This window comes from Phytophthora parasitica (genome assembly GCF_000247585.1).
Source record: "Phytophthora parasitica INRA-310 unplaced genomic scaffold supercont2.75, whole genome shotgun sequence".
Lineage (NCBI taxonomy): Eukaryota > Oomycota > Peronosporomycetes > Peronosporales > Peronosporaceae > Phytophthora > Phytophthora nicotianae.
Window position 1 is genome coordinate 148,599 of NW_008649061.1, and position 17,347 is coordinate 165,945.

A 17,347-nucleotide genomic window follows, 5' to 3' on the forward strand; every position below is an offset into this window, starting at 1 on the left:
GATCAATTTCAAAGATAGCATGCGCCAACGCTTCTTACCTCCAGACAGTGAGTATCGCCTCCGTGAACGGCTATATGCACTGAGTCAGAATTCGTCACTCCACGATTACGTGGCGGAATTTCAAAATCTGCTCATCCAATGCACGGTGCCAATTAGTCAGCTGGAACTACGATTTTATTTTCAGCAGGGGTTAAAGCCAGCAAATCACATTTGTGAACATCACCCGTCTACACTGGATGAGATTATCCAGCTGGCAATGAAATTCGACCACGCTGGAAAGCGCACTATCATGTTGGATAAAGATTGGCAAGAGACAGCAACGTGTCACCGTTGCAAGAAGGTGGGTTACATTGCGCCGAATTGCCCTTCTAAGTGAGGCATTCGTTTTCAAAACAGGGTCGTGTAACGCATCCGCGTTGATTGTATTATTTAAATCTTTAGGATTATGGTACGGTTTACGGGACGAATTACAGGTTAGTTTACGGGACGTTCGTAAACTAATTTACATTTAGCAATGAGTGGTTAGTAGATAGTCTAGACACAAAAGAGTGCAGACTTTTAATTTACTAATATCACTTTACAATTTGCATCCTGCAACACAAGCTTCCTCTACGTTACAGAGGACCTGCTCCTGTTCGTGTTCCAGCTCTTTGTGGATATCCTGCTCTTGCGTGCACTCGTGCTCCTGACGATGTTATCATGTTGTTTTTGTAGGTTTTTCACTCTTTGCTGGTTTTCGGGTTCGTTTCGAAGTATTTGCTTGAGAAGACTCGTCAGGTTGCTGTAGCATCTCGCAACTTAACAATCTACCTGCTACTGTCTTAGTTTTTTTTTCAATTTTTTCTTGCTTGCGTTGACGAGCAAGTAGAAGTAGGATATCGTGCTGCACTGTGCAACCACGCGGCCTTCTTTTCGGACGAATGCCAGCGTCGATGAGATCGTGGAGTGTGTTTTCAAACGAAGAGAACACTGCAACGTCCAATGGTTTTAGTAAGCGAGTGCCGTTTGTGGGGAGGCAAACCGGTTTGACGAGCATCCGGTCGGCGGTCTCGACGATTCCTTTGGTAATGTGGGATGCGCACCCATTCATGACAAGGAGTAGAGGTCGTTTGACTGGTGTAGGAACAACAAAAGCGAAGAAAATGACCCATTTAGCAAATAGAGTCGCTGTAATAAACGCCTTTGTTGTAGTTGTAACTGTAGCTCCAGGTATGCTACATTGCTCAAAAACTACATTCTCCACTCGCTCACCAGATAGAATGAATAAAGGAGGCACGATAATTCCTCCAGCATACCGCACGCTACAATATAGAGATGAAGGCTTGTAGTAGGATCAGTGTGCCACTCTTTCTTTACCCTTTAAGAGCTACCACGCGTGTTGTTTTACGGAAACTCTTGAATGTAGTTCCATCAACGTTGGACACGCGAGTCACGTCCATGTTCTCTTCCACGATAACCTTAGCCAAAGACCCAAAAAAAAGTAGACACTTCCATTTTCGTCGCGTAATTGCGCACCTTCGAAACCGACTGAGAGATCCGATAGCTTACGTCTGGAAAGCGAGTTCTGAACCGTCGATACCAACCCTCACCTACTGGTTTATGAATAACCAGCTTTGAAATTTGTCTGGCTTTTCTGACGATGTCCTTCCTTCCAACAGGAGCTCGTTCAATCTGCTGACCCACGATCCAATCGTGAATAGTGGTTTCAGCTTCCTTGGCAGAGAGGAGTCAAAGCCGCGCCGCTTGCTGAAGGTGTAAAGGCCTTCATTCAATTCTTCGCGCCTTTTTGTGTCCTCTCCAACCCATCGGAACAAGTTGCGGGCAGGAACACCGTTCTTCTCGATGATATCGTCGATATCGCCCCCCTTCTCGGATAGATTTCACGAAGGCCATCTTCTCTTTGTTGCTGTACGTGCGACATTTCATATTTGGCAGCTTAGATCAAAACTGAGAGGTATAAGTGGAACGTACGTGTCTAAATATAACCAATCAGCTGCATATTCAACTGCTATTGGTGCGCCTTAATCTGGCACATTGACTTATACTGGCCATTTACCTTAACTAACAAAGCAACGACCCGAAATCGAATTATTTTTAAATTACGGCCACGAAAACGGATATCTTTTAAATTTATAGTTCAAGTGGTAGGTCCTCGTTTGGTGCATTTAAGACTGTTTGGTGCCCCAATATCAAGTTATGCGAGCTTTTGTTCCTTTATACTTGTATTAATACATGCCGGTGTGAAATGTGCGGATGCCACACGAAGATATCTATCTAGCGGTCGAAATGTTGCGTGCTATCAGATTAAAAAACTAATAATTCAGTGTATCCCGTTCTTTTATAACTTGATCGTCTTCGACTTAGCTGGGAATACTCTTCTTTTAACGCAACAAAAACTACTAGAAATAGATATCAGAGTGTCAGTCACGGGCGAATATGTGTGAGTTGTAATCCTGCGAGACTTCGCGATCGAAGTTCGTTAGCTATTAACTAACAATCAGATACGGACAACCCGACGCCAAAATATGCCTTAAATATGCCACTTTTGATCAACCTTCAGCGTACATGTTGAAGTCAGCTGAATGTTGAGCGAGATACGCAGTACAGTAGAATGAATCCGTTGAGGGCTGTCCATACTTAAAGATGTTCCCAGTATTAACGTTATGTAAAAAAAAATGATGATAGTGCGAAATATCGACGATGCTGTTCATGGTACCTAGCGCAAGCTCTCAAGAATCTCGGAATGTAGATTCGAAGTAGAACTGTATCGTATGCTATCGTAACGTGGAGGAACACAATGTTCATGTCACGAGAAATATTTTTGTGTAACCGTGAATCCAGCATCACCACAACAATAATTACATTTGGGAATCAATTGCCGCCGGGAAACCTACTGCGCCGACCACAATATCGTACAGTAATGGGAACCCACGCACTTGACCGCAATCTCCTTGATTGGCAGCCTGCCGCACCTGAATGTGAAGTCCTCATGCTTCGTCCAGCTATTAATCTCGCAGAGGTACTTGTGAATCACAATTGTGATTCTCCAAAACTGAAACATCTCGTAAGAAAACGTGATGACTGCTAATCAGAGCTTCCTCTTGCTGATAAGCAAAATGAAAATTAGTGACCACTGCATGGCCATTCTTACCTGGAAGAATATCGCATAGGTACAAGATCATAGTGCTTGCGGTCAAAACTGTCATATTGAGTCAATGTTACGTGTAGTTTGTTATGTTCATGAACGTAGCCTTGCTTCCTTTGGTCTCGCGTCATGAATAAATAGCGTGGGGAGAGTACCGCTTCAATAGGTGGTAGTTGGGCTTGAGTAAGGGGGTTGCGGCTCCCGGTGGATTCTTCGTAGTTGAGTTAGATGTGCGCTGTGTAAACGAACTGCTTCTTGGTCGACATGGGCTGTCCGGCGGGCCGGCTGGGTGAAATGACGACCTCATGCAGCTCGGGGTCCTTCGGCCTCCTGCCGCTGGAGCTTCGGACTTTGATCGCCACTAGGATCACAACCGCCACGGCTGCTGCGGCCGCGACGCCAACGACAGGTGCAACGGGGATTCCGCCGTTGGTAGAGGACGGCGCGTCTGTGAGATGCCTGGTGTCCGCGGCGCAAACGGTGGAGAGCAGCGCTGCAACGACGATGCAGCACACGAGCGAGAGCGTGGGCGAGGACATGCTTGAAGTGGAGAAGGTGAGTTTGGAGTGAAGAAATGCAGAATGATGAGTTGCTCCTTCTGCATCGCTCACATCAACACCATCATGTCCAGGAACGTTCCCGACAGCTTTGTATCAGATCGCACTAGGATAACTTGACATTTGTATGTCGAGCATAATTCACGGATTACTGAATTAAGTTAAAAATAACCTCTCATGACCAAGAGCGCCAGGTTTTCTCTGCTTTTTTGGAAGCACAACATGGACGATAATGGACGTGTAGTCGAGCGACGTCCCATTGCGTTGCATGTACGAGGTGGTTGCATGCGTGCCTCCACTCCTGCCTCGCAGCATCGGCTTTCTTCAGTTCGTATTTGAGCCGGTTAAAACACCTTTAACGGCTCACTTTAGAGAGCGCAAGATGTATAAAAGTAGATGAAGAAGTACTGACTCGCTGTAACCGCTGAGATGACGTGGTTGCTCCGACCACAACAGTGTCTTGTATTGTCCAGCATGTAGCGACAATGGCGACGCAAAACTGATGCCGCCTGACTATTGTAATATAGAAATACGCGTGGCCCAATATTTCCGGGCCGGCCTTGACGGTGGAAGATAACAAAAGCGGGGCGTGGGCACTGCGGGTGTCTCTCGCAGCTGCCTCCAGCCGAGCGCCGCTCGCAATGCGGCGCTGCCGGCGATTCGCCGCAGCTTTCTTTGCCTTGGGAAGAAGGCGCGAGAGAAGCGCCTCAACAATTAGGTCAGGAAATCTTACAGTCCTGCCTCAACTTGAGGCCGCTAAGTTTCCCTCGCGGCTGAGCGGATCCTGCACCTTCCATGGCGATGGAACGGACCAACACACGTGTGTCACGACGACCTGCAGTGTGAGGAGATCTTCCGACGCGCGCTGTCCGTCTCGGGCTCGTTTGAAACTCAGGGCGAAGGCGATAAGCAAGACCATTTGATGGCAATGGCATCGAAGATAATAACATTGTAAACGCCTTCTTTACCTGCAGGTAACGTAGCGATAGCGGTCGTTCCAGTCCGTATGTGGCATTGGGACATTGAGGCTTACAGTCAGAATGTGTGTGCTTATGGGATATGTGTCCGGATAAAATATGTATATTGGATGTTAAAGGTTTGGTGGAAGGTCCTTGGTTGCTTGGTGGCAATCTTCATGTTGAGCGCCGGAGCCTCTCGGAATTGATGCATGTACATGTATCACCGTCTGCAGCTTCTTCAGGTGAGGGATGGTAAATTACGGTCGCGAAACAAACAGCGCTGATGCGAATAGCTCGCTTTTCTGTCTGCCGGTCTCTACTCGACTTCGTCCGGATGGTTTGCTGTACGATGCAGTCTGCTCTACGCGATACAGTACTTAAAGAAATGTCGATGCACAGGTCGCTAGGACTGGTTGGATCGAATGTGAAGCAACAGCTTGAGAGTGTTAATGCTTTTGTATGCATAATTATCGATCAGTACTACATGATTGTGGCCACACAAAGCTTTCGAAACTCGCAGTGACAATCTCGCCGAGGGTGGAAGAGTGATGCATAATAACGCTGTCTGATTGATCTTGCAGCCCATGCAACTTGCCAGAAATTGTATCTGGTGTGCGCCACACTAAGATTGAAATGTATTGGCCAATCAGAATCGCATAATCCAGTTGAAGTGGACTGACCAATCAGCATGGTACTGTGTGAGCGATGGCTCCTTTCATGTCTGTTGTATGTGCAGGGATCATGAGAAGACACCTCCACTAGACTGTTCACCGCTGTGTGCTAAGCTGACGAGTAAAGTACAGACACGCAGTCCTCCTGTTGTACTTACCTGCGACGATGCATAACCTTCTGTTTCTTGTGCATCGGTAAGCTACGGATTCTTCAAGTGTGGCTAGAGGAAGATGTCAGTACTAAAACATACGTGTTCACCACTCACACAACAGTAGCAGCGCTGTAAGCAGCTCGTCATAGACGGTGTGCAAACTTGCTTACCCAGACACTATCAATTGACACGCGGCATTATGACGCCGACGTGTTTGTCGGGGTCGAAATTGATGGGCGAGTTGCCGTTAGAGCCAGCGTGCTGAATATCCAGCCACTTCAAGCAATGGATCGTGACTCACGATTCTTGCGTCCACAGTGCGATTCGTACAAGCTCAGTGCCGTGCCCAGCGCGCATAGTGGGTCACTGTTAGCAGAGAATGGAGGTGTGGAGATCGGCAAGCGCAAATTTTCACAGGTAGGTTGCCAGTGACAGCGTCCTGGGATAGAATTCCTGGCATGACAAGGCCAGCAAGCGTGAGACCATGACGCCGGACCGATTGTCAAGCGCCTGTCTCGCGGGTGACGACAGTTGGACAGAGACGCTTGAAGCGCGCCATTGCAAAGGCAACAAACTGGCGTCGGCTCCGCCGCTACCAAACACAAAGCATAAAAACTCTGACCCAATGCACTGGTAGAGACCGCTGTAAAATTTTGCACCCGTTGCAGGTCAAGGTTCGAACAGTGCAATTGCCTCGTCGCTACTCGTGATGTACAAGAGCGTAGAACCACGCAAGTGGATGCAACAACTTCAACTTGCGGACCAAACACATTGTTTATCACTTCAAGTGATTCCTCGGTCGTCTACCTGATAGAATTTTTTTCCGGAAAGGCACACTCAATGAGCGCAGTGGCAAAGGTAGCAACTTGGCCACCGCGCTGCAAGTTCACCCATTAGGATGCTCGTTCCTAAGGGTGAGGGCGCCTTTTAGAGCGTCGCGGTACGGTACTCCAGATCGCGTACTGTACCGCGAGCGAGGTAGGATCTGTGCATTCAAATTGAGCCTGCTTTGCGAGGTTTTGCAGCGGTGACTCTGCAGAGAACGGCGACAGTCAAAACCAAGCATTTACATACAATATCCAAGCAACTAAGCGAAAAGAATGCCTCGCGTGGACTACAGAGTCGACTTGGAGACACCGTAGGCGAAAGGTAAAAAAAAAACTCCACAGAGTCCGCAACAGTGCGTGTGTGAGTTTATTTTTTCTGAGCGAAAAATCGCAGTTGCCCTACTGAAGTTTTGGCAAATCCTAGAAGGTTCCGTGATATTTTGACAAGCTATTAGTTTTGTATGTTCTGAGTCAGATGTATGTCTTTCAGCCCGTCCTCAGCAGGTGTACAGTAAGGCGATGACTACAGAGCAGAGGACCACACTTCACTCACGTGCGGCAATTGCGCTCAATAACTGACAACAGAATCACTGAAGTGGCGGCACCCATCCCCTTGTGATCTGGATCCAACACCGCGTCTTCTACAACAAGTTGCCTTTCAGAATTTGCTGTGTGTATGTGTGGTGGTGGCAATTGCCAAGCGAGAACAACCTGCAAGATTTCCAGGTCATTCTTCATTTTGCGACCAAGGCGACAGACCAGCACTCGACAGATCGAGTCCTCAGCAACACAGCAACAACTTTATCAAAGATGAAGGTCTCGACGATCTCCAGCTACAGCCTCGTAGCAACAGCGCTACTCGCTACAGCATCCGCCTATGAGGCATCAACTCCGGCGCCAACCAGCACAGAGCCTTACTATGACGAGGAGCTCGGCTGCTGGCCCATCAGTGTCGAGCACGATGCCACTTACTGCATTGACGGCCCCATCTGCAGTGGTTCCGGGCAGTACCCGGCCGGCTCACTGTGCCCCGTCAAGGGCGACACAGCCATCGCCGATTGCCACTCATACCTGGCCAGCTACGCGGACGGAGACAAGTGCGTGTTGCCGGTGGACGCCACTTGCCAGGTCATCCACACCGGTGCCTGGGGCTGCGTCATTCCCAGCAGCAGCTATCCGACGCCCGCCCCTACCAAGTACGACAGCCCCACCCCAGCTCCAACCAAGTACGGCAACGGCGGAGATAATAGTGGGGACGACGGCCACAACGGTGGCAATGGCGGTAACGGAGGCAATGGTGGGTATGGAGGCAATGGTGGGCACGGAGGCAATGGAGGTAACGGTGGAAATGGCGGCAACGGAGGCAATGGCGGCAGTAGCAGTGGCGGTGGCGGTGGCGCTGGCAGCGGATCGTGGGGCAATGCAACCATCTCGACGTTGGTGGCAGGAGCGGAGGCGGCTTCGGCTGGTAGTATTTCGGCGGGTGTGATCGGTGCGATCGCTGCGGCGGCCGCGGCTGTGGCAGCTATTGCAGGCGTAGCTATCTACCGCCAGCACGCCAAGAAGGTGCACGAGGAGGAAGAGTCGACGACCATGGTGGACGTCGTGACGCCCTAAGACGGCGAGCATTTCGACGGCAGCGTCGACGACAACAGCGAGGTTAGCCGCCTCTCATTGTCTGCTTACGAGACTTTTTGAGATTTTAGTTTTGGGCTATCGTTTCCTCAGTAAAATGCATCATCATTTTTCCGAGATTTTTGTCAAAATGCAGTTGCATTAATACACAATTGTCACACGGCGTAATCATGCAAAGCTGAAGATATACACACTGGTGAATCGCTGCGAAGATTGCGTCGCATGCATTCTCCTCAGCCTTTTGTATCCTTTGCCATCCAAGGAGGTAAGTACACTTGCGTATTAATACTTCTTATTAATATAAATGTACATGTGCAAGGGATGATAATTATCGTCGACAAGGCAACAGCTCCCGCAGGTGAGCTTGACGTTGTACTGCCATCTCGCCGCATCGCGTTGATTGATGCCGCGTTGGCACGACGAGTCATCGGACGACGGTGAGTGACACTGCCGCTGGCAAATACCGGCAAGATGACACAGGAGACGTTGGGAGCGGCAATGACAACACGTTCTTGCAGTGTCATGTATTTTTGGTCTCCATACAAGTGTCTGGTGGGTGTCTTCAATTTGGTGTCAGTCCAGACAAATCTTCAAGGAGGCGGCCGGCGCAGAAGCCATAATCCAGATTGTCTCGCGGTGGGGTGGCCATTCGAATGGAGAGCGAGTGAGAGCCTAGCAACGAAGAGGGGGCTGATGAAGGCTGCTGCGACGATCTCCATGAACGGCTAGTTACATGAATATCCAGTGTGTTGTTACTACAAAGTATCGCTCGAGGAGCGTTGCTTCGACGCCCGTAAACGAGTCTATCAGCCGTGACATCAGATCGATCTCGCCCGATCCTCAGGCTCTCCCCATCCTCTTTTACGTTTGCCTCACATCTTTCGGTCAGTCTCCATTCTCGAATTTGCAGCGGGGCGTCAACAGCAAACAGCAAGTGCAGCAGCCTCACAAGAGCTTCCAGCTTGTCCAGTTCTACAGCACACAGCCAAGGAATGAAGACCTACACGATCGCGACTCTGGCAGCGGCGCTCCTGGCGAGTACTGCGACGGCCAACAATACCACTACTACCAACACCACCACCACGGTCTCGGGTTGCTGGGAGGTGAGTGTGGAGCACGACGCCACGTACTGTATTGAAGGCCCTATCTGCAGCGGCTCCGGTCTTGAGCCTACGGGCTCGCGCTGCCCTGTCAAGGGCGATGTGGCCACGGCTGACTGCTACGACTACCTGGCCAGCTACTCTAGCGGTGGCTCCTGCGAGCTGCCCGTAGACTCTACGTGCCAAGTGATCAAGACGGGCGCGTGGGGCTGCGTGCTCTCGTCGGGCGGAAGCGCCAGTGGCCAGGGCACAGTTGAGGCTGGAAGCGGCAGCGCTGCCGCCAACGTCACCATGCTGGCTGCTGAGGAGAGCAAGAAGTCGGAAAGCGGCTTGGGGGGCGGTGCCATTGCCGGTATCGCCGCTGCTGCTGGCTGCGTTGCGGCTGTGGCCGGCTTTGCGCTGTACAAGCAGCACCAGAAGCACTCGGCGGAGGCAGCGGAGCGCGCCTATCTCGAGACGTTTGTCGATGTCGTGACCCCGTAAATGGGATTGAAAGGGGGTCGACGCAGGAGGCGGTAGGTCGCCTACGGTCTGTTACGCTAGGACGCGTCTCGAACTGAAGAAGGACGTCGAGTTGAATCTCTCAGGCGTGTCAAGCTGTCGATTCCCAGCAGCTAGTAGTTCGTCGTCTTCTTCGCCTATTTTGAATCTTTTTTTTTTAATATGACACGCATCGTGGGTATTCGTTTTAATCGAGTCATCAAGATATTTGGACACATTGTTGGAAGTGTCGTCATGGGTGTATTACGCACTTACGTCACTAGATCAGGTAAAGCATTTTCATAACGAAATTAAGGGTTTGGCTCGACAATCCAAGAACGTTCAAGACAGAGAGTGTACTGTGGAGGACTGGAGATTGATGCAGTATCTTTTGATGCTGTTGCTTTTGCTCTCTACTGGTGGCGTTGGGACGTCGTCGTTGCCGTTTCCTGAATATCCAGCTAGCTCCTTCTTGCGTCCATCAACTTCGCCATCTTGTGTGGTCTTGTCAGACCGGTGACCAGAGGCATTCTCATTGATGTTGGGCAGGATCGCAACTTCGATCGTGGACTCGTCGCGCGATGCCTTGATCGTCTTGACGATGATGCTGATACTTCGAAGTAGTTCAGTACATACATGTATAGTTCATGTTACAGCCGGATTGGTACTAAAATTCTTTGCTTCTCGATCGTGGTGTCAACGATGTAGATGACGGTGGTTGTCGGCGATAATTTGTTGCGCATCAAGGGGAGGTAGTGGCGCAAAGGTATGCCTAACTTGAGTGACTGCGATACAGTAGCTAGCACCAAAGTACACAAGATCGAAGAGATTCGATACAAATGGGTCGCCATCATGAACGTGTTGGCCTCCAACCTCAGGTTCTCGATGTTATTCCGCTCACATATTTAGCCACATAGGGGCATCAGAAGTTGCGCTGTTGTTCCTGAGTCAAGTACTTACCTTGATGAAATCGTCTTGTGATGAAGTGGCTGTCCAAATCATTCGTAGCTTGTGTGCTCGAAATCGAAGAGCAAAGCGTCACCGCCGTCGTAATGGTAGTACAAAGTTGAGCTGTTTGATTTGATAATGAGAAGGCAGTATTAATTTGGAGAATCTGGACTAAAAAGTTGAAGCAAAACCGTGTTCTGGGACTTGGTTGACGTGTTTGTTTATTGCGTACCATACTTTTAACTTGAGTGCATCGACTTCATCACCATATCTGAGAATCTCAACTCCAACCACAAACTAAGCAATCTAAATCATCATATTGGGCGCAACTTCACCCGCCAACGGAACTGGAACAGGCACAGATGCGTTTTGCCCACAGGTGCGCTTGCTGTGTCCAGCCTTGCCGCAACTCGAGCACCTCCGTTTCGCGCAGGTGTCATCGCTATCCACCAACAAACTCGTGTCGCCATTCAGAAGGGCGCTCGCAACCGCGGGAGTCATCAACGTTTCACCTGTAGGAAACGGCTTCGACCTGGGACGCCCACGCTTGCGTGCGACTACAGGCGCTTTAACCGCGTGGTTTTCTTCCAGCTCCGACTCCAGTATCAACTCAATACTACTCGTACGCTGATTGTCATACTGATCCGCGAATGTGCTGACACAGTAGCATGTGTCCACGTACTTTGCCTCCTCTTTCGAGCGCTTAAAAAACGTTAATCCAGCAAGGAAATGGCGGCATGGCACACCCATCTGGAACAAATACGCGCATGAACACACGCGTTGATTCAGGTCGACACGATAGCGTCGAGGCGGAAAAGATCGGGACTCTGTCACGAAGATAATGCCGTCGTCGGATGGCTGCACAACCTGGAAATTCGCAGCGTCTCGTTGCTCTGCTAGCAGTTTGTCCGCGTACTCTGTGAATTTCTTGCCTTCTTTGACCCATTTCTTAGCATAAACACTCTGGTTGTAGGCGAGAGTCATGAACTTTTCCATGTAGTCTTGCATGAGGTCGTATGGGGCCAGAGACAGCATAGATTTGTTGTCGTCCGCTGAGAAAAGCGTCGAGTTCCAGCCGTAGAGTTTAATTTGCTGTGCAGCGCAGAATAATGTCCATGTCCGCGGATCGATACCTCGTAAATAGTTTTCTGCAGCTGGACAGGTTAGTCCGATCATACTTAGACACGAGTTGAACTCCGCCTCGCTGTCTGCTGCCTGTGCGCGCCACACCAAGTCCTCCACCTGCACGGTGGCCAAGTTCTTGACCATAATCTTCAGATTCGAGATAATATGCCGCGTGCACTGCCTCAACGGCAACCCCAGTCCCTCTGTTGCTGCGAGAAGCGCTCTCGTCCTGTCCGCTACTACTTTAAATCTCGAGAAATCCACCTGTGCCTGTTGACAATGCATCAAGAACCACCGCCAATTGTCTGCGTCCGCTTGTGGAGCCACTGCGACACAAAGCGGGATCACCTCATTGTTGCCATCTTTCCCTTGCAATACGAACATCTGGCCACGGTAGTTCATACTCACGAGAGGAGCTGTGTCCATTCCGAGCATAGGTTGGAGGCCTCTGGACTGCTGATACACTGCTACAAACGGGTGTGCTAGGAACGCTCTCTTAAACATACCCGACGTTTGGTCCGTCTCAAAAGATACATGCGTTCCGTGGTTTTTGGTCTGGAATCCAAGCAATAAACTCTCCAGTTTCTGGAATCCTTTAGTGAATTGTCCCGCTGCTAGGCGCAGGATCCGGTCTCGCACACGGTACGCCTTCCTGGCTGATATAGTCTCCCCGCTAGTCTGTTGTAGCCTTTCCTGTAGCTCTTTGACACTCGAGACGGTGGCTGCTGCAGCAGAACTCGACGCTCTTTCGGCGTCGCCCAATAGCACAGCTGCGGCTTGACGCACCGTCAGCTTGGGAGCTCCCGCGCAGTCTGGCACGTGTTCTGCGATGAAGGAGCTGACGAAGAAGTGTGAGCTGTGCGCACTGCGGCTCTTGAGTAGTTTGATGCGAAATTGGCAGGGCGGTGCAGTACTGGCACAGACGTATTCGTACTGAGCGCCGCCAGATTTCTTTTTGTTAATGATGAGACGCTTGCCCTGCGCCTTGGCAAAGTCCTGGAAGAAGGCGGTGGCTGTGGGGCGGTCTAGGAACGTCTGACCACGCCTCAGCGTCAGCTCGCGTCCGTCCGCTGCCTTGATGGTCACGCCCGGCGCGTCCGGGGTCATCTTCACGCTACGCGGCATGGCGGGACAGTCTGAATGTACGAAGTGTATCTCTGATGTTGCCCCAAGGTGGCGGGGAGGCTATCTTACAAAAACCAAGCTAACAAGAAAGGTTGCTCCAGCGAAATGGTGTGTCGCACATAATGTGAAGTGAGAGGGGCCACTATTCGGGAAGACAACTTCAACTTGCTTCGTGCCGTTGTGGACTTTCAACTAGAAGCGTTTAGAGAATGTTGGGGCAGGTCGACACGTATCGTCCGCATCCCATTGCGATCTATGTGACGGGCTCATCAGTCGCCGTGTGATGTCTAATACTAGTGCCTGTAGCAAGGACATCAATCGAAATAAAACAAAAGGTTATCAATTGAAAGATTTTGCTAGTTTTAGCCTTCCAATCGCAATATCTTTTCAAAATGCTCGGGCTGCTTTCACACGATGGAGTGGATTCACACGCCGACAGCTTAATCGCTCCCACCAGTTGGTGATATGACCGTACCCGAGAGCACCCAAGGCTGGAATAATTGATGATACTACAACGGTCACGAAAACTGCTTTTCTGTGACGCAGAGAATCGAGACGGTGAAGAAGCGAAAGAGGCGCCTCCTCAATGTTTCCTAGTGGCAATTCGGTTCCTCATCCAGAAAACGACGGAGGATCGTGAAACTTATTTGCTGCACGCGACTACCATCGTCGTCACAAAAACGATCGGGTCGCATATCTTGATCTGAAACAACTTCCTAGACGACTGCTGTTCATCACCCTGTAAGCTGTCAAGACAGCTCGACACTCCAGTGAATTCTGGGATTCCACCAGCAAATAACTGTTAATCCCCCCCCCTTGTGTCACACGAACTACATACCGACACTAGCATGCACACGAAGATCCATGTCCACTGCAAAAAATCTTCGTCGACAAGCATTTTCGCAAGTAGTCACTTCATGTGCCGTTACTTGAGATTGTACATACAGCCACTTGACGCATGACGCTGCTTGCTCTAGCCAGAACTGTGGTTAGATATCGACTATAGAATTCGGGGAGCCACTTGCTTCATCGCAAAGCCCAAAGGGCCCCAATTATCTAACTAACCAGCATTTCTGCAATTCTGGCCACTATGTGAACTGTTCATTCAGCGCCGTTGGTTTCCAACGAGTACGCTGACAAGACGCAAGACGTTTTAGATTTCGCGTTTCTCCTCCTTGAACTGCTAGCTCGTGTAGGCAACTTGGAGCCCCACACTCCCATTAAGGAGCGCTCCTCAGAACCGTCACAGTAACAACCTACTTGAGCCGCTACTGGTTTCGTAGACTTCATTTTCGCATTCGCCCGAATACCCTCAAGCCAACGAACAATTACCTTGGTTAATACTATGGATACCACTGACCAAGTTGTTTCGTACACCGATGACATGTCTGGTAGTGAGGAGTCGACCCCCTTTGACGACGATGATCTCCTGGGCGATTTCGACAGCAACGATGAGACTGATTCTTTCACTGGATCCGACTTTGTCGACTGTACCAACATTAGCGTCGGAGGTGACGCTACTTACTGCACCGAAGGTCTCCCGTGCACCGGCGACGGCGAGAAGCCTACTGGGTACTACTGCCCACTGAAAGGTGATGTTGCTGTTGCTAATTGCCAGGAAGGTATGCGGAGCTACATGAAGGGCGAATGCGTGGCTCCGCGTGATAGCGTTTGCCACAAGGTCAGCTCTGATTCCTGGGGCTGCGTATGGGACGACGAGACGGAGGAATCAACACCTTTCGAAAGTGGTGAAGCAAGCACAGATGAGGAATCAACACCCTTCGAAAGTGGTGAAGCAAGCACAGATGAGGAGTCGACGCCCTTCGAAAGTGGTGAAGCAAGCTCAGATGAAGAATCCACACCTGTCGAGGAAGGTAGTGAACCAACACCTTCACCAACCGAGACGACGGGATACCCGGATGACTGTACCGAAGTGAGTGTCGAAGGCGACGCAACGTACTGCATCTCAGGAGCCATTTGCAGCGGCGACGGCGATGAACCTGTTGGTGACCGTTGTCCAGTGACTGGCGACGTGGCTATCCGTGATTGCCACGACTATCTACCGAGCTTTGAGAACGGCAACTGCGTGGCCCCCACCGACAGCGTGTGTAAGAAGATCGACACGGGGGCGTGGGGCTGCGTGTGGGGTAATCCCGACACTGGTGCGTCGCACTACATCGAGACGGCCGATGCGAGTGTGACGGACACCGCTAGCAGCGCTGCAATCATTGCCGGTGTCGTTGCCGCTGTCGCGATCGCGGGTGTGGTCGTCGGCGTCGCTATCGTTTGGTCTCGCCGCAAACGTCACAACCAGCGCAGACGCCACTCAGACGTCCAGATGGACGCCGTTCTCACGCCGCCGAGCTCAACGCGCAACGCCTTCTTCCACCGCGTGTAAGGGTCGATCGCAGCGTACATGTAGTGAACTACGTTGACCGTCACAGTTTGACGTACTGTATAAGCCCAGTGAGGCCAGAATTAATGATACACAGGATACCTTTGCTGCAACAGTGGCCACGCACTTGTGGGTCCTTTGTTGATTGCCATCTGGAGTGATTTGATGCGCGTCACGAAATGCATTGAGCGCAGGGTGAAAGTCTCAACTGGGCAGCGCCTTTCAGCAACGCTATCGGTGGCAAAACTGCGATCAACTTTACGGTGTAGTTGAGCGTGGAGGTAGGGGTCTACACGCCCATGCACTACTAACAGAGAACACTATCTATATCACGGTCCCAGCCGAGCCCCGTGGTGATTGCCAAACCTCGAGCGTGTCGAAGGGGATGATGGGACAGCTGGTTTTGGACACGGGCAATTTTTGCCCGCTCTGCAATCACTCACGAATAATGGCTGCCACGTCCTGATCGGGGCTTGCTGCAGTCCCGGTGGCGATCATCGGTACTTGCCATCGCTGCGAACTTGGACTCGGCTTACCACGAAGCGTCTGTATCCACGCAGCGTGCAACGTGGCGCTTCGATCTTTCTGAACACGCCGTTCACTTGGGTTTGCCATCCAGCCATTTCGACTCCAATCAGTCAACAAGGCTCCTCTCTCGCCGCAAATGGCAATTTTCGCTTCTCGAAGGCTGTGCATGCACAAGCGAGCCCCCGCTCAGCCTCAGGGACGTTTTCTCTGCCCCACGTCGCGGAAAAGCTTCCCACAGCTGTTGATTTTTGAGAAAACCACTTGCATTTACTAAGTGGCTCGAATAAGTACGAATTAAATCAGAGAAACCAAAGATCAATTTTGAAGATCCGTGGGTGAATCCATGTTTTTCACCGCGTCATTCCAGTATTTGCCTCGTTGAGCTCAAGTGACACTTTCGCCTGCATCATTTGGCCATAACCACCCATGGCGTTCAACAACAACGATAGCACAACAGACGCGGCCGTGGTCGTCGCCCCCTACCTGGCGGCCGTGGCCATCGTTGACAAGGCCAAGCTCAAGCTGCAGGCATCCATCGTCTCCACGCTGACCAAATGCATCCCCACCTGGAGCGACGTAGAGCCTGACTCTGTCGACGTGGAACATCTCGGCGGTGCCATGACCAACCTCATCTTCGCTGTGCACAAGCCCGAGGGCAAAGACCGTGACGTCCTCGTGCGTGTGTACGGCGAGGGCACCGAATCCTTCTTCTCGCGCGTGGAGGAGACGCGTCTGTTCCAGCTGCTGAGCGACAAGAAAATCGGCGTGGAGCTGCTGGGTCAGTTCGCCAACGGAAGAGCCGAGAAGCTTATCCACGGCTCCACATACACGAGCAAGCGCATGCGGCAGGCCGAGGAGTCTCGCATCATTGCCAAGCAGCTGCGTGTCTTCCACGAGCTGGACATTGACATCGACCGCAAACCCACATACATCTCGAGTGTCCGCAAGTTGCTGGAGGTGGCACGCGTGAAGTGCACGGCCGAGAAGTTCAAAGGCATTTTGGATTTCAAGCAGGTGGCTACAGACGTGGATGAGATGGAGAAGATCCTGGCTGAGGTACCATCTCCCATCGTACTGAGCCACAACGACCTGCAATATGGCAACATCATGAAGAACGACGCCGGTGACGCCGTGCTCATCGACTTTGAGTACACGAGCTACAATCCGCGTGGATATGACCTGGGCAACCACTTCTGCGAGTGGGCGTACGACTACCACAAGACGGTGAACGCGCATCTGGGCGATTTTACCAAATACCCGACGAAGGAACAGCAGCGCAACTTTTGCCGCGCGTATCTGGCAGGCAAGAACGGCAAGGAGGACGATGTGAGCGAGAACGAGATCGAGAGTTTGCGACGTGAAGCCAACACGTACTCGCTGGCATCGCACTTGTTCTGGGCCCTCTGGGGCTACATCCAGGCATCTCAGTCGACGATCGACTTTGACTTCTTGGCTTACGGCAAGTGCCGCTACGACGCATTCAAGTCTCGTGTGACGCTCAAGAACTAAAGCAATTTTCGGATTTATTGGCACGTTCCGGTGGTGGGACGTGGGTAGATTTTTAGGGTAGTTTTTTCGCATTAACCCAGCAAGAGGTTAGTGGGGATATGCAGAGGTATTGATTGAATGAACGTTGCGTAGCGTACTTGAGAAAAATGGTGGGCTTGGTTCTACTTGTACTACTGGTTGCCGCAGCGGTA

General features: G+C 51.0%; 6 protein-coding genes across 6 annotated transcripts; 3 read left to right on the forward strand and 3 right to left on the reverse strand.

The window, feature by feature from the left end:
* Nucleotides 1–3,183: 3,183 nt before the first annotated feature.
* PPTG_24216 (hypothetical protein) lies at nucleotides 3,184–4,687 on the reverse strand. The gene has a single exon (XM_008915770.1). It carries the CDS (start codon nucleotides 3,682–3,684, stop codon nucleotides 3,370–3,372), a length of 315 nt encoding a protein of 104 aa, XP_008914018.1. The 5' UTR covers nucleotides 3,685–4,687; the 3' UTR covers nucleotides 3,184–3,369.
* A 2,112-nt stretch (nucleotides 4,688–6,799) lies between these two features.
* Nucleotides 6,800–8,144, forward strand: PPTG_17896 (hypothetical protein). The gene has a single exon (XM_008915771.1). The coding sequence runs from the start codon at nucleotides 7,122–7,124 to the stop codon at nucleotides 7,926–7,928; it is 807 nt and encodes a 268-aa protein (XP_008914019.1). The 5' UTR covers nucleotides 6,800–7,121; the 3' UTR covers nucleotides 7,929–8,144.
* A 307-nt stretch (nucleotides 8,145–8,451) lies between these two features.
* Nucleotides 8,452–9,913, forward strand: PPTG_17897 (hypothetical protein). The gene has a single exon (XM_008915772.1). It carries the CDS (start codon nucleotides 8,939–8,941, stop codon nucleotides 9,527–9,529), a length of 591 nt encoding a protein of 196 aa, XP_008914020.1. The 5' UTR covers nucleotides 8,452–8,938; the 3' UTR covers nucleotides 9,530–9,913.
* Nucleotides 9,869–10,528, reverse strand: PPTG_24217 (hypothetical protein; the record flags this gene model as incomplete). Its single annotated transcript, XM_008915773.1, has 3 exons — nucleotides 9,869–10,139; nucleotides 10,181–10,422; nucleotides 10,487–10,528. 3 exons carry the CDS (start codon nucleotides 10,526–10,528, stop codon nucleotides 9,869–9,871), a joined length of 555 nt encoding a protein of 184 aa, XP_008914021.1.
* Nucleotides 10,529–13,518: 2,990 nt separating this feature from the next.
* On the reverse strand, nucleotides 13,519–14,500 carry PPTG_24218 (hypothetical protein). The gene has a single exon (XM_008915774.1). It carries the CDS (start codon nucleotides 14,222–14,224, stop codon nucleotides 13,826–13,828), a length of 399 nt encoding a protein of 132 aa, XP_008914022.1. The 5' UTR covers nucleotides 14,225–14,500; the 3' UTR covers nucleotides 13,519–13,825.
* Nucleotides 14,501–15,981: 1,481 nt separating this feature from the next.
* On the forward strand, nucleotides 15,982–17,309 carry PPTG_17899 (hypothetical protein). Its single transcript, XM_008915775.1, has one exon. It carries the CDS (start codon nucleotides 16,074–16,076, stop codon nucleotides 17,154–17,156), a length of 1,083 nt encoding a protein of 360 aa, XP_008914023.1. The 5' UTR covers nucleotides 15,982–16,073; the 3' UTR covers nucleotides 17,157–17,309.
* Nucleotides 17,310–17,347: the final 38 nt, after the last annotated feature.

Coding starts and splice junctions, on each gene's coding strand:
- PPTG_24218 (XM_008915774.1), bottom strand. CDS start 14,224: ATGTTGGTACAGTCGACAAAGTCGGATCCAGTGAAAGAATCAGTCTCA.
- PPTG_24216 (XM_008915770.1), bottom strand. CDS start 3,684: ATGTCCTCGCCCACGCTCTCGCTCGTGTGCTGCATCGTCGTTGCAGCG.
- PPTG_17897 (XM_008915772.1), top strand. CDS start 8,939: ATGAAGACCTACACGATCGCGACTCTGGCAGCGGCGCTCCTGGCGAGT.
- PPTG_17896 (XM_008915771.1), top strand. CDS start 7,122: ATGAAGGTCTCGACGATCTCCAGCTACAGCCTCGTAGCAACAGCGCTA.
- PPTG_17899 (XM_008915775.1), top strand. CDS start 16,074: ATGGCGTTCAACAACAACGATAGCACAACAGACGCGGCCGTGGTCGTC.